General features: G+C 39.2%; 1 protein-coding gene across 1 annotated transcript in view; it reads left to right on the top strand.

Moving 5' to 3' along the window:
- Positions 1-577: 577 nt before the first annotated feature.
- CHST9 (carbohydrate sulfotransferase 9) overlaps positions 578-13,509 on the top strand; it is a 194,544-nt gene continuing 181,612 nt past the window's right edge. Inside the window, exons 1-2 of the mRNA XM_034642789.1 lie at positions 578-638; positions 1,306-1,516. Of these exons, the coding sequence (XP_034498680.1) occupies positions 1,411-1,516 (106 nt within the window). The 5' untranslated portion in view covers positions 578-638; positions 1,306-1,410. The remainder of the gene's footprint in view (positions 639-1,305; positions 1,517-13,509) is intronic.

Genomic DNA, 13,509 nt, shown 5'->3' with positions numbered 1-13,509 from the left:
ATCTCACCAAACACCTCTTTTTTAAAAAAAAAAAAATTTAATTTATTTATTTGACAGAGAGAGAGAAAGCACACAAGCAGGGGGGTGGCAGAGGGAGAACCAGGCTCCCTACTGAACAGAGAGCCTGATGCAGGGACTCAATCCCAGGATCCTGGGATCATGACCTGAGCTGAAGGCAGATGCTTAACCGACTGAGCCACCCAGGCACCCCTCACCAAACACCTCTTAAAAAGGCTAAATCAATACTCTCCCCAGAAGTTTTTGAGGCATATTTGGAGAAAAAAAGATCATTTTTAGACACAGCAGTTCATGTGATGTCCTCACAGTGAGAAAACATTCAGCTCATCCAAAAAGGGGGTGTGGTCCATGCCAAAGAACAGAGCCAAGGTCTTTGGCCAGCGTTAGATTCAAAGCCATGACCTTGGCCTCATTAGCTGGACCACGTGAGCTCCCCAGGCAGGCGACTGCATATTTGCGTGGCGGTTCATGGGAATCAGGCTTCTTGACTTGGGCTCCAGTGACAGTGGCTAAGCATCCTGCTCTTTATGCAAGATTTTGTGTCTGTTTATATTTGTCTCAGAGGGTTTGCATTTTCATTAGATTCTCAAACATGGATGCAACTTAGAAAAAGTAAAAGGGTAAGATTACACTAAATGAGATTATTCTAAAACAAAGTCTATTCTAAAACAAATTTCAATATTTCTTTAAACCTTTCATTAGGGAGGTAGATTTCTGTTATCTGAGGTTGATTTCTGCGCTCCCGTGTTCTTGTGGGAGAAGCCCTTTCAATCTGACCTTTTAATATTTATCCTTTTGTGTGTTGGAGGGATTTTAAATGTACCCTTTCAGTTGGAGAAATCTATTACTTTTATGTGAGAGAGAAATGATAGATTGAACCCTCCATTTTTATATATTTTTTAGTTAGGAAGTGATTTTTTCCCCTTTATTCTATAAACTTGTTTTTCCAAAACTCCTTCAACAATCTACTTTGATAGTCTTCTTTCCCCTCGCAGTCATTTTCAGGTAACCTGAACCTGCTTTCCTCTTTCCAGTATAGGGTGGCTTAAGTCTGGCTATCCTGTACCTAATTAAATGTGGGGGTGTTCCTTATTAACGGTAGGATAATACATTCCTGAGATTAGGTTAGAAAATTGCCATTCTAGGGACAATCTCCTACAGTCTCTTCTGTCTTCAGAGCGTTCCAGTTCACCTACGTCTTCGCTAGCGTTGATATGCTGCATATTTATGCTGTTTTGGGGAAAAATGTCATCAGCAAGGTACAATGTGGATTTTTAAAAATTCTAGGTTGCTTCATTGAAGGAACGCTTAACGGAACAAGAAAGGATCAAAGCTCTACGGAAAAACAAATCATGCGGTCTTCAGAAATGAGGAGAAAGGCAGCCATCTGAAATGGTCATGAACCCCAAACAAGTCTTCCTCTCAGTGCTGGTATTTGGAGTAGCAGGACTGCTCCTCTTCATGTATTTGCAAGTCTGGATTGAAGAACAGCATACAGGTACAGACAATTCTTTTTCTCTATTTTACTTGCATTGGTCATTTTCAATGAAATAAGCTGTAGTGTTTACAGAACTATAGAATGTCACAGTGTTTCCAACAAGAGAAAATAGACACAAACTAAAATCCCCAGGTCCTAAAAGAAAGGATGATTATGCAGTTCAGGTGGAATTTGTTCCATAGACAGGACAACACTTGGAATTTTTATTATATCCCTGGGGGAGCAGCATGACCCATTAGCCCAGCAAGGATGACTTGTAGAGAATTGGTCTACTCCCATGTGTAGTATGTGTCCTACCTCCAGTATGTCCAGTAAGCATTGGGCACAAGCCTAAAGGGAATGAAATATACAACTAAATAGCTTCCTTAATTCCTTTTTAATTTGTGTGTCAGTACTCAAAATGGCGTGGAAATTCTTTAATACCTTCCCTATGAAGCAGGAGTTCACAAACCTTGTCTGTAAAAGATTAGATAGAAAATATTTTAGGTTTTGCAGGCCATACCATTTCTAGCACAGCTACTCAACCCTGCCAACTATCGCATGAGCAGCTGTAGATTATATGTAAACAAACGGACCTGGCTGTGTTCCAATAAAACTTTATTTACAAAAATAAGTATTGGGCTGGATTTGGTCCACAACCAGTAGTTTGCCAATCCCGCCTACCCTTGTACTTTCATCATCCTAGTTTGCCATTGCCACACATTAGAAACACTCAGTTACTGTTAAAATGGATTATGTTTATAATGATAATAGGGAATGGATTATGTTTATAATGATTAAAGGAAATGTCTTAGGACATCCCAGAAATATATACACGTATGTGTTGTGAAATGCAGTTGTTTTCCATCAGTAGAAATAGCCAGTGGCTTATGACTCTTAAGTGAAATGAAGTAAAAACAGAAGAACAATTTCTTAATTACTTCCAATTGTGGCCTATTTTTAAATCACTCTAGATGTAAAACCCTATTCTGAGGGACACCTGGGTGGCTCAGTTGGTTAAGCCGCGGGGTCTTGATTTCCGCGGCTCAGGTCAGGATCTCAAGGTTGTGGGATGGAGCCCCACCCACATCAGGCTCTGTGCTCAGCACAGAGTTTGCTTGTCCCTCTCCCTCTGCTCCTCCTCCTGCTCTCTCTCTCTCAAATAAATAAATAAATAAATAAATAAATAAATAAATAAAATCTTAAAAAAAAACTATTTTGAAAGATAATTTAATACTGAGTCACAAATATAATTTTTAAAGTTGTTTCCATTTCTAAATCCCTTTCCTTGGATTATCCTCATATACACTTTGGATTTATTTAATTTATATAGTAACTCTTGTGAAAAGAATTTGCGTATAATTATTTTCTGGAGAACATGTAATGGTGTCAAAACTTATCCTTAATTCCCATTATAAGTTACATGAACTGTAATACTTTCTAAGTTTGCTATATTACTATAATTATCATAACTTATATTTCATGAAACCATCTGTAATAAAATAGAGAGGCTTAATTTATCTTGTAGTGTAGATCTTGTCACATAGTAAGCCCGCAGTTGGTGTTTGTTGAATGAGTGATAAAAAGATGAATAAATAGACTGAAAACGCATTGCGGACTACAGACTGGAATGCAGCAAAGGAGGAAGAATAAGAGATCTCATTATTGGGTTGTTCATAACAAAGTTCACAAGGAAAGCATCACAACGGGGTTTTAATCTAAAAAGAAAAAGATTCATATATACAGACTGTGGGAGAAATGTTGTAGTTAGTGTGTCAGGTAAGAAACTACATGATTTCTGATGAAACAGGTTGTGTAATAATACCTTGCATATATAATGCAGTTTACAAAACGGGCCCCAAGCATCAATAGCTACCATTTATTGAAAGCTTATCAAGTACCAAATGTTCACATGTACTTTCTCTAATCCTAATGACATCTTCCTAGGTATGATAGTCTCAGTTTATAGATGAGGAAACTGAGGCTTGGGTAGGTAAGGAACTTATCCCAGACCTCGCAGGTGCAGGTCTAGGTGTAGAGGGAAAGCTCGGGTTTTGTCTCTGCAAAGTCCATGCCCTTCCCTACACGTGGCTTGTTGGGGAGTTGAGGGGGGGGGGTGTGGTGGTGAGTAAAGGTGAGTATTATTGCCCCCTAGAGTACAGATGAAGTAACTGAGACCCAGAAACCAAGTGACTTGCCCAAAGGTGCAAAAGCTGAGTTTCCAAAGTGAGACCCATGCCCAGACTTTCCTACTTCTCATGTGCCCTCAAAGAACCTCCTAACCAAAAAGGTGGGTAAGATACACATATCATGAATGCTGTAGTATGGATACTGACTTGTAACCCCAAGCTATTCACAAGTTCATAGATGTGTAACCCCTTCTTCAAGGTGGATTCTTAATTAAGTTCATAATTTTTCCGAGTTGGGAAATTATTTTCCCCAGTTAAGATGGACTTATACTCTAATAAATAATAAATACTATTTATTCTCTTAAATCGTATTTGTAATTTTCTAGTACTTTCTCTGATTCTCTATATGTCTTAAATGAAGTGTATAATATTTCACAATCTACTTATGATAGTGAGTGTAAATGTTAGAACCAAAATTCCTTTAGATAACTGTCTTACTGAAAAACAGTTTTTATTATTTTTCAATAAGACAACCATCTGGACTTCTGCCTTATCCCAGGCAAGTGCCCTGGGTTGTAATTCTCTAGTTTTCCAGGTAGACGGGTACATGTATATTTTATATGTGTTTTAGATAACATCAGAAGCATCAGTCATTTTTACAAGAAGTTTCTTTTTAAATCAGAAAATATCTGAATGTGTGCTTTGATGTTAAGTTAAAAATGAAAATTTTGTCTTTTGGACATTTTAGAACTGTCGCTCAAAGAACTGTGGAAGATGAGTTTATTTTGGTTTCTAAGACCCTCTGTAAATAGAGCAGATTTTAAAACTCTGAATGGTTTTGATCTCATATACATTTCAGTTGTGTAGGAAAACTCTCAGATTCTTTTCATATCCTGTATTTGAGACCTTTAAAATCTTATAAGATCTGGACTATTTTCGAAGCCTTTCTGGTTTTCCTGGGTTCTTCTGTTAAAATGCTTTAGAATTACAGAAAAAATCTTAAATATGCTCTGATATGCTAGTAGAGATTATGAATAGGCAAAATTTTTGGAGGTGAAGAGGAAAAATATGTGACAAAGAAAGTAAAATCTATCCAGTTATACAACAGAGAGTTCTATAATCACACCCATTTTGCAATACCACACCAATTAAATTATGTATTTCTTTATGCTAATGTGGATGTATTATTGTGAATTTTATTTTATAAATCTCTTTCCCTAGTTGTTAAAAGTGCAAGTTTCATATTTGAAAGAATCTTGAAAATTTCAGATCTGCTTGTTAGCTGTGTGACCCTGGGCAAATCACTTAGCCTCTCTGTGCTGCATTTTCCTCATCTGTAAAATGGGGATAACAATGTTTTCCATGTAGGGTGGCAGGGAGGATTAAAGGAGACTGCACAGTGCCTGGCAAGTAATACTGAACTGTTATTCATATTCTGAAAATGATGAAGATGATCTGAGGACTAGCTTTTCAGAATTATCACTAGTAAGACTCAGCCACAATTCAGGACAATCTTAAGCTTGTGCCTTGCCTGATTAAGAAAAATAAAAGGCTCCATACTGGCTGCAGTTAAAATGGTTAGGAAAGTCTAACTGGCACAGAGCCAGCATGTTTCACAGTGTAGGAATTAGGAGGAGGATGATCTGGTTGAGCGCGGAGAGGAGAGTCAGTGTCCAGAAGGATCTCTGCTCTAGGCAGGGTAGGTAGGTAGATACCTCTACCCCCAAGGTCAGGGTATCCGTTCGTTCCATAGCGGTTTTTGAAGACTTAACGATCGTAGGTGCCGCACTGGCGAATGCCCAGCTATAGTAGGGAACCAGCTATAATCCCCGTTCTCAAGGAGACTCGAGTCTCCTGGACTGTAAGGGAGAAAATGGTCTTGAGTTCAGGCCAACGTGCTGGTACAAAAGGACAGCCCATTGTGATAGAAGAGAGGGGCCCTCCAGGATGAGGCACAGAAATGAGTTGGGCCCAATCAGTGATGGCATTGCTGAGCTGATGATAGAAGCGTGGGGCGTGGCATAGGGGTGGGGGCAGGGTTAGTACGCACAGAGCCCCAGAGCAGAACAGATACTCTACAGGAAAGATGCACTAATGGTGAAGGCCAGTTCAGGACTAAATCACAAGAATGGGTCAGTTGTTCCCAGCAACTGCTGAAATTTGCAATTTGGTGCCCTCTTCCTCTAGGTAGAATGGTCGTGCTTAATAGAACAAATACCAAAAGGCGTGGTACGTGTTTGCTACGTGCAGTAAGGCGTGGTGAGAATCCTGTCAAAACAGGGTCAGAATCTCAGCTTTAGAAAAGAATGTACAGATCATCTTTGATACCATCTAATTTTAAAAAAAAATCAATGCTATATTGCTCTCCTGCTTAAAATGTTTCAGTTACATCTCATTCTTTCCAACAAATCTTCTCCCTGGGACCCACAGAGCTGTGTGGGCTGTAGCCTCTGCCTGCCTCCACTGCCTCACCCTCCCTTCCCTCAAGATGCTTCCTGGCGTCACCCCTCGTCTCCCAGCAAACCAAACCCTTTGCTGACTCAGAGCGCTCACCTCTCACCGTTTCAGAAGCTGGGCTGCTCTTCTCCCAACTCTCACTGTCCCGCCTTCGCTCACATGTCACCTGCTTTGATCAAAGCAGCCAACCAGCGAAGCACCCCCGTAGCCAATCAGTCAGACCCCCCATCTTATTCATTTCCATCACAGAAACGATCATAATCAGCAATTGCCTCGTTTTATTATTTGTTCACGCGTTTATTGTCCTCATCGGGTGCTGTTTTACAAGTTCCGTGAAAATAGGGACCTTGCCTGTCTCACCTACCTTGGTGTCCCTGTCCCACAACATGCCACGTGTGTGTGGTAGGTGCTCAGTAGTATTGGAGTGTGGGGGGATACATAATGCTTTTTCTGGGTTTTCAGCATCCAGCCAAATGACTGCGTAGACTGTGTTTGAATATTTCTGGCGGCAAAGAATCCACTACTCCTTGAGGCATCCACTCAGCTGTATAGACACCTCTTTAGAAAGTTCCATATATTAAGCCAGAACTTGCCTTCCTAAGTTATCCTAGCTGTGCCCCTGGCACTGGCTCAACCTTCTTCCATAGCATGGTCAGATCATTTTCATGGCAAATGTGAAACCCCAGCTTTTTTAGCCATTTTTGTGAGATGATGATCCTGGTGCCTCTCCTCTGAACCATTAACATGTACTCTTTATCTCTTTTAAAATGATGTACCTTATTCTTGTATGACACCTGTGTTAGAAATATACACCTCTAATAAAATCTCCTATTATGTGGTGAAGTTACATACACATATTTTCAATATGCCAAGTAGTGAAAATCAAACAGATCCCACCAAATAGCTTATGTTATTTTTTTTCTTTGAGATTTTCCAGAATCAAATTTAGTCTCATGTGTTCCAAACTAAAATTGTTCCCTGGATTTATCCGACACTGTAAAAATCTATCTAAACAACTTCTGAGCTTTTCTTTCAGGATCATTATTATTTTTTTAAATAAATCTATTTAAACTAAAAAGAAAACAAAAACAGTTTACTTTTTTCTCCCCCTCCTTTCCTCCTCAACCTGTGGCAACTACCAGTCTATTCTCTATATCTGGGAGCTTGGGTTTTTCTTAAATTTTTTTTTTTTTTTTAGATTCCACATGTAAGAGCGATCATACAGCATTAGCCTTTCTCTGTCTGACTTATTTCATTTGCTTCATGCCTTCAAAGTCCATCCATATTGCAAATGGCAAGATTTCATTATTTTTTATTGCTGAGTAATATTCTTTATGCATTCATTGATGGACACTTAGGTTATTTCCATATCTTGGCTACTGTAGCATACTTTTTGAACCAATATTTTCATTTTCTTTGGATAAATACTCAGAAGTGGAATTGCTGGATCATATAGTAATGCTATTTTTCATTTTTTTGTGGAAACTTCATGCTGTTTTCCATAGTGGCTGCACCAGTTTATATTCCCATCAATAGTGAACAAGGGCTCCCTTTCGTCCACATCTTTGCCAACACTTGTTATTTCTAGAGTTTTTGATAAATAGTCATTCTAACAGGTGCCACGTGGTATCTCACTGTGATTTTGATTTGCATTTCCCTGAGAACTAATGTAGAACATCTTTTCATGTGTCTGTTAGCCATCTGTGTGTCTTTGGGAAAATGTCTATTCAGATCTTTCCATTTTTTAATCAGATTGTTTGGGTATTTTGCTATTGAATTGTTTGAGTTCTTTATATATTTTGGATATTAGCCCCTTATCAGATGTACGATTTGAAAATATTTTCTCCTATTCAGTAGGTTGCCTTTTCATTTTGTTGATGGTTTCCTTTGCTGTGCAGAAGGTTTTTAGTTTGATGTAGTCCCACTTGTTTATTTTTCTTTTGTTGCTTTTGCTTTTGGTGTTCCATTTAAAAAATTATCCAAGGCATATGTCAAGGAGCATACTACCCTACATTTCCTTCTAGTTTTATAGTTTCAGGTCTCATATTTAGGTCTTTAATCCATTTTGAGTCGATTTTTGTGTATGGTGTAAGGTAGTGGTCCAATTTCATTCTTTTGCATGAGGCTGTCCAGTTTTTCCAACACCATTTGTTGAAGAAACTTTTTCCCATTGTGTATTCTTGTCTCCTTTGTTGTAAATTAACCATATAAGCATGGGTTTATTTCTGGGCTCTCTATTCTGTTCCATTGATCTATGTGTCTGTTTTTATGCAAACACTGTACTATTTTAATTACTTTACTTTTGTAATATAGTTTGAAATCAGAAAGCATGATGCCTCCAGCTTTGTTTTTTTTCTTCAAGATGGCTTTGCCAAGACTAATAATTTGTTGGTATTTTTACATGATTACCTTAAGCAGAAACTTTTTTTTACTTCTTTCTTACCTCTAAGTAGACATGTCTTCCTGATTTCTACTAGTTTCTTTCTGATTTACAGTAAATAAATGATGATATCTGAATTTAGTTTGGGGTTCAACATTAGCATCTAAACTAAGAATTATCATAGCTAACATGTAATTTATCATAACTAGCATAAAACTCATTGTCACCAATCCAGGCTCTGTAGGACTGATACCCAATATACTTAGCCTGAAAAGTATATTCTTTCTGGTCAGTGATGTGGACTTTCTGTAGATCAGGGTTCTATTCAGATCCTACGTGCTATTATCAATGGCAGCATAGCCAAAACAAATAGCTACTTTTAATATTTTCTTCTGCTAAGGCACAATAAACGTCATTAGACCCAGTTTATATTTGAACCCTCATACGTGTGTATGAAAGTGAAACGTTGTAGCTACAGGCTTCTGATTTCAAGCAAAGCAAAGCCACCTTATTGCTTTTTCTCAGACAATTGCTTTAGAACCTCATAAGCAGACTGTGGCATCAGGCTTTGGTATTTCTAAGGAGATTTCATCTTGCTTTTTTTTTTTTCAAACTAAGTATATTTTGTGGCATATAAAGTTTTGCAATGAGACTGGATTGACATAATTCTTTTCTCTTGAGTCTCTCTGATGAGAAGGTATGTTCTTTTCCTCCAGAATCAGTCTGTTCATCCTGATTGTGACGTTGCTGTATTGAAACTGTATTTTCTCCCAGAGGATCTTTGTGTACCTGAGTTGGAGCAAAGCCACTTATAACACAGGACTTTCGGCTTACAGTCAATCACATAGGAAAATAGAATTGCTTTTCTTAAAAAAAAAAAAAATCACCCATTTGATTTACTTCCTCCACTTTTGATGAGGATGGCAACCATTTTTCTAAAAGATTTATTTTTATTTATTTGAGAGAGAGAGAGAGAGAGAGAGAGAAAGAGGGTGGTGGGGAAGGGGAGGGAGAGGGAGAGAGAATCCTCAACAGACTCTGTGTGGAGCGTGGAGCCCGATGCAGGGGTCCATCTCAGGACCCTGAAATCACAACCTGAGCCAAAACCAAGAGCTGGCCGCTTAACCAACTGTGCCAGCCAGGTGCCCCTGCAACCATTTTTTTTTTTAATCAAATGAGCACATGCTCCCTCTACTTACCTCTGGATGCCACTGTATCCTGTTTTATGTGATCTTTGCCCATCTCAGGGTCTTTCATTTAGCTGTTCTGTCTTCCTAAAATATGTTTCGTTGGCTGTTTCATCGCTGGCTTTCCTTATCATTCAGAGTATAGTTTAAATATCACCTTCCCTCAACATCTTATGTAAAATAGATATCCTCTGTGTTTTCTCTCCCTGCACGTGTTTTTATCATCTCCTAATTTGACCTCAGGGCATTCATTCCCATCTGTGGTCGTGCTTTGTGTTTTTTCCATACAGTCTACTTCTCTCAATGAAGTGTAAGCTTCTCGAGGGCAGGGAACTTATATGTTGGTCACCAGTGTCTCTCCACCCCCTCTCCCCAACTTTCAGGTACCGACTTAAGTCTTCACCTCTCTATGTACCCCCAGTGCCCTCCAAAATCAGTGTTTATTCTTATTCACCCAGCCACCGGTAACTGGCTTCACCCAGGGGACTTTGCCTGGCCTTTCTACCCCAGCCTTCTGAGTCTCCAGCTCAACTAAACTTAGAAGGCCAAGTGAGGCTGGTACTTTGGATTTTTCAGAAGTTACAGCGTTTGGTTGAGCAGGGATTTTCTCCAGGGATATCCTGGAAGGTCTTCCTTGAGGTTAGGAATGTGTTACTAGAAAAGGCTTACTTTTCCTTTCGCTGTGGTTTGTTTTTAACAAAGGCTGAATCATCGTTTGGCAGACATGTTGTGAGGAAAAGTCAAAACTTGAGTGAGGAATTGGAGAAGATAAGACTTTTTAAGGTCCCTTATAATGTTAAGTTCCCTGGGGCTGTCATTTTGTGTCTGAAGAAGAACCTAGCAAAGCCAGTTTGAGGCGCTGTCCATTTTGGGGGTAGTATTTTGTAGCAGAAAGCACTGAGCTCTCATTACTCACTTCTAGCCTGTTTTGTGGTTTTGAACAAGTTGATTAATCTCTCCAGATTATGGGGTTTTCTCTTCTCTGATTTCCACACTTTTTTCCTTGCTCTCCTCGGGTAACCACCACCCTAAAGGTAATGTATATTGTGACATTCCCCTGCTTGTCTCTATAATTTTAATACATATGTATTCCTTGTTCATATTTTTTTTTAATATTTTATTTATTTATTTGACAGAGATAGAGAGGGAACACAAGCAGGGGGAGCGGGAGAGGAAGAAGCAAGCTCATAGCGGAAGAGCCTGATGTGGGGCTCGATCCCATAACGCCAGGATCACGCCCTGAGCCGAAGGCAGACGCTTAACCGCTGTGCCACCCAGGCACCCCCCTTGCTCATATTTTTAGCTTATATATAAAAGGTGTCTATCTGTATATACCCTTGTGCAACGTGCTGCTTCTTTCAACATTAGGTTTTTGAGATTTGTTTATATTCACATATTGACCTCTAATTCATTAACCCATCTAGCATGTAATATTTCATCATGTGAATATGCTGTCGTTGATTTGTCCATTCCCCAGTTGGGGTGCATAAAAGTAGTTTCTAATTTTTTGCTATCACACAGCTTCCAACTAAGAACGTTTTTGTATGATATCTTTGTTCACATGTTTGAGAGTTTTCTATAAGAGCTTAAATTGCATATTCTCCAAAATAACATCCCCTTCAAGATCCTGTGATTCCATGTTATATCTCCTCTTCTTACACAAATAAATATTAGGACTTCTTAAGATACCACAAATGTTAAATGATATATCTTAGTAAAATGGATACGGAAATATTTATTTGGGTGCACAGATTTCCACTCAGAATTATGGATGGAAAGATACAAATATAGAGCACAGAGTCGGCTCTCACAATGCTGCTTGCTTATTGGTATGCCAACAGAGTAGTTAACAGTTCATTGAGAATCGATTAAAATAATTACTAGGTCATTAGTGTGGACTTCGAGTGTGAGTGTAAAGACCTCACTCACTAAATAATTCAAGGCGATAGGCAGGTTAACTCCTGTTAGTATTGATTTGGTATGTAATACCACCTAGTCCAAAATCTCTCATTTTCCTAATAAAAATAAACTCAACTGCTAAAGCATCATCTAATCCCAGCCTCCTCCTTTTTAAAGAAGCAACTGAAAGGCTTCAATTTGTATAGCCAATAATAACGAAACTGGCACTAAAACATGCTTCCTGATAATTGCCCATTTTCCATACAATTCTCTTCCCCTTTCCCTTCTGGCGTTTTCCTCCTGCCTTCCCTCTTGAGCTGGTTTTTTTCCTCCTGCCTTCTCCTTGAGATGAGATTCCTCCTGCCTTTCTCCTTCCTCCTGCCCCTCTTGGACTCAGGATACTTTTGAATTACTGGTTTGTTTCCTAAAGTGTCTTGAACATAGCCATTCCAAAATCCATTTGAGAAGTCTAGCAATCAGATGTGTCACCAGGAGCAAGGATATGGTTTGTGTTCTCCAGTTGAAAAAATCTGCCTTCACAGAGAAGACCTTTAGTGTTGTTACAGCTCCAGACTTCCAAAGAAAGTTCTCCAATGCAGAACCAATGTCTTTGGAAACAATGTATTCTACATTTCTTTTCAGATGTAGCTTTCAGGAATAACTCAAACAACTAAGGTTTGGTGGAAAGCTTCATGGTATTCAGTTCATCACAGGTTAAAGAGGTCTAAAACTTAAAAAGTAAACAGGGATTGTTTCTCAATAAAAGAATTTAGTTTTTGTTACGTGTTCTCTCTTGTTTCCCTGAGTCATAGATTACCAGAAGTTGTACTGAGTTGTATATAGGAGATTGGAAGTAACTATGTTTGTGCTAATCAAGCAGAATTAATCACTAGCCTCCCTTTTACTATTCTCTAGCTTTTAGCTCCATCTCTCGTGAAGTGAGTCAGCCTGGGTTGTAAACATTTTCTTTCATCTCCCCAACTGGAAGCCCACTGGGGGTCAGGACCACAGTGCCTGAAACATAGGAGACCCCAATTAAGACCTCCGTGGAAAGAACTGGGAGAGAGTTTCCAGAGACAGAGAACAGCTGACTGTTTATGCAGGTCTCACAACGTATCAATCTTTGGTGTCATCAGGACCTTCTAGATCTGTTTGTGAACTTCGTAGCTCTAGATATTTCATTTTTTCTCTTCTGAAGAATTAAACAGCTTTTGAGTGACTATTCATACAAAACAGTCACATAGGAATATACGTATATCCCCCAAATCATTTAATTAATGATTAGCATGTTAATGGAGCTATATCTTCCTAATAGAATAGCTATATGCACTGGCCAACCCCCCCCCACACACACCTTTTCTAGGCTCAGAGTGTTGGGGGGAAAATGTGCTTTTCATGGAGTCACATAATGAATTTGGAATATTCTTGTGGGAGTGTTTTGCTCAGGTCACGAAGAAGCTTCATCAACTGACTGTTCACAAAAGATTACATTTCATGGTGTCATTCCTCAAGATCAGTCTGGCTGTCTGTTTTTATCTCTAGCCACTACAGACTGTGATAGAAAATTACACGAGACAGTTTGGTACAGGATAAATGGATGGGCTCTTAATGTTGCCTGGCAATCCTCTGTTCCCTATTGAGCTTTTTCTCTCCTGTTTTCCAGAGAGACAGTTTCTGAAATGTTGCTTTCTCTTCAGCCTTCCAAGCGCGGCATCTCCCCGATGTCTCTCTGCAGAATGCCCCTCCTCCTACTTCACAGAAAAGAGATAGCATCAAAGGAAACTCTCAGAGCTTCCTGCTAACAGTAGTAGTAACAGACATAGACTTCTCTACTTCCTCCCCATCTCTGGCTCTTCTCTCAGCCTCTTACTTCCTCCTGCTCCTCCTTCATTTTCCTCCTCCTCATTGTCCCACTCATATTCTGTCTCCCAAGGCATCTGCGTCTTCAGTGATCTTGCCCAT

The sequence above is a fragment of the Ailuropoda melanoleuca genome, chromosome 14 (genome assembly GCF_002007445.2).
Source record: "Ailuropoda melanoleuca isolate Jingjing chromosome 14, ASM200744v2, whole genome shotgun sequence".
NCBI lineage: Eukaryota > Metazoa > Chordata > Mammalia > Carnivora > Ursidae > Ailuropoda > Ailuropoda melanoleuca.
The sequence above is the reverse complement of the archived record's forward strand: the minus strand, read 5'-3'. Positions and strand labels throughout refer to the sequence as shown.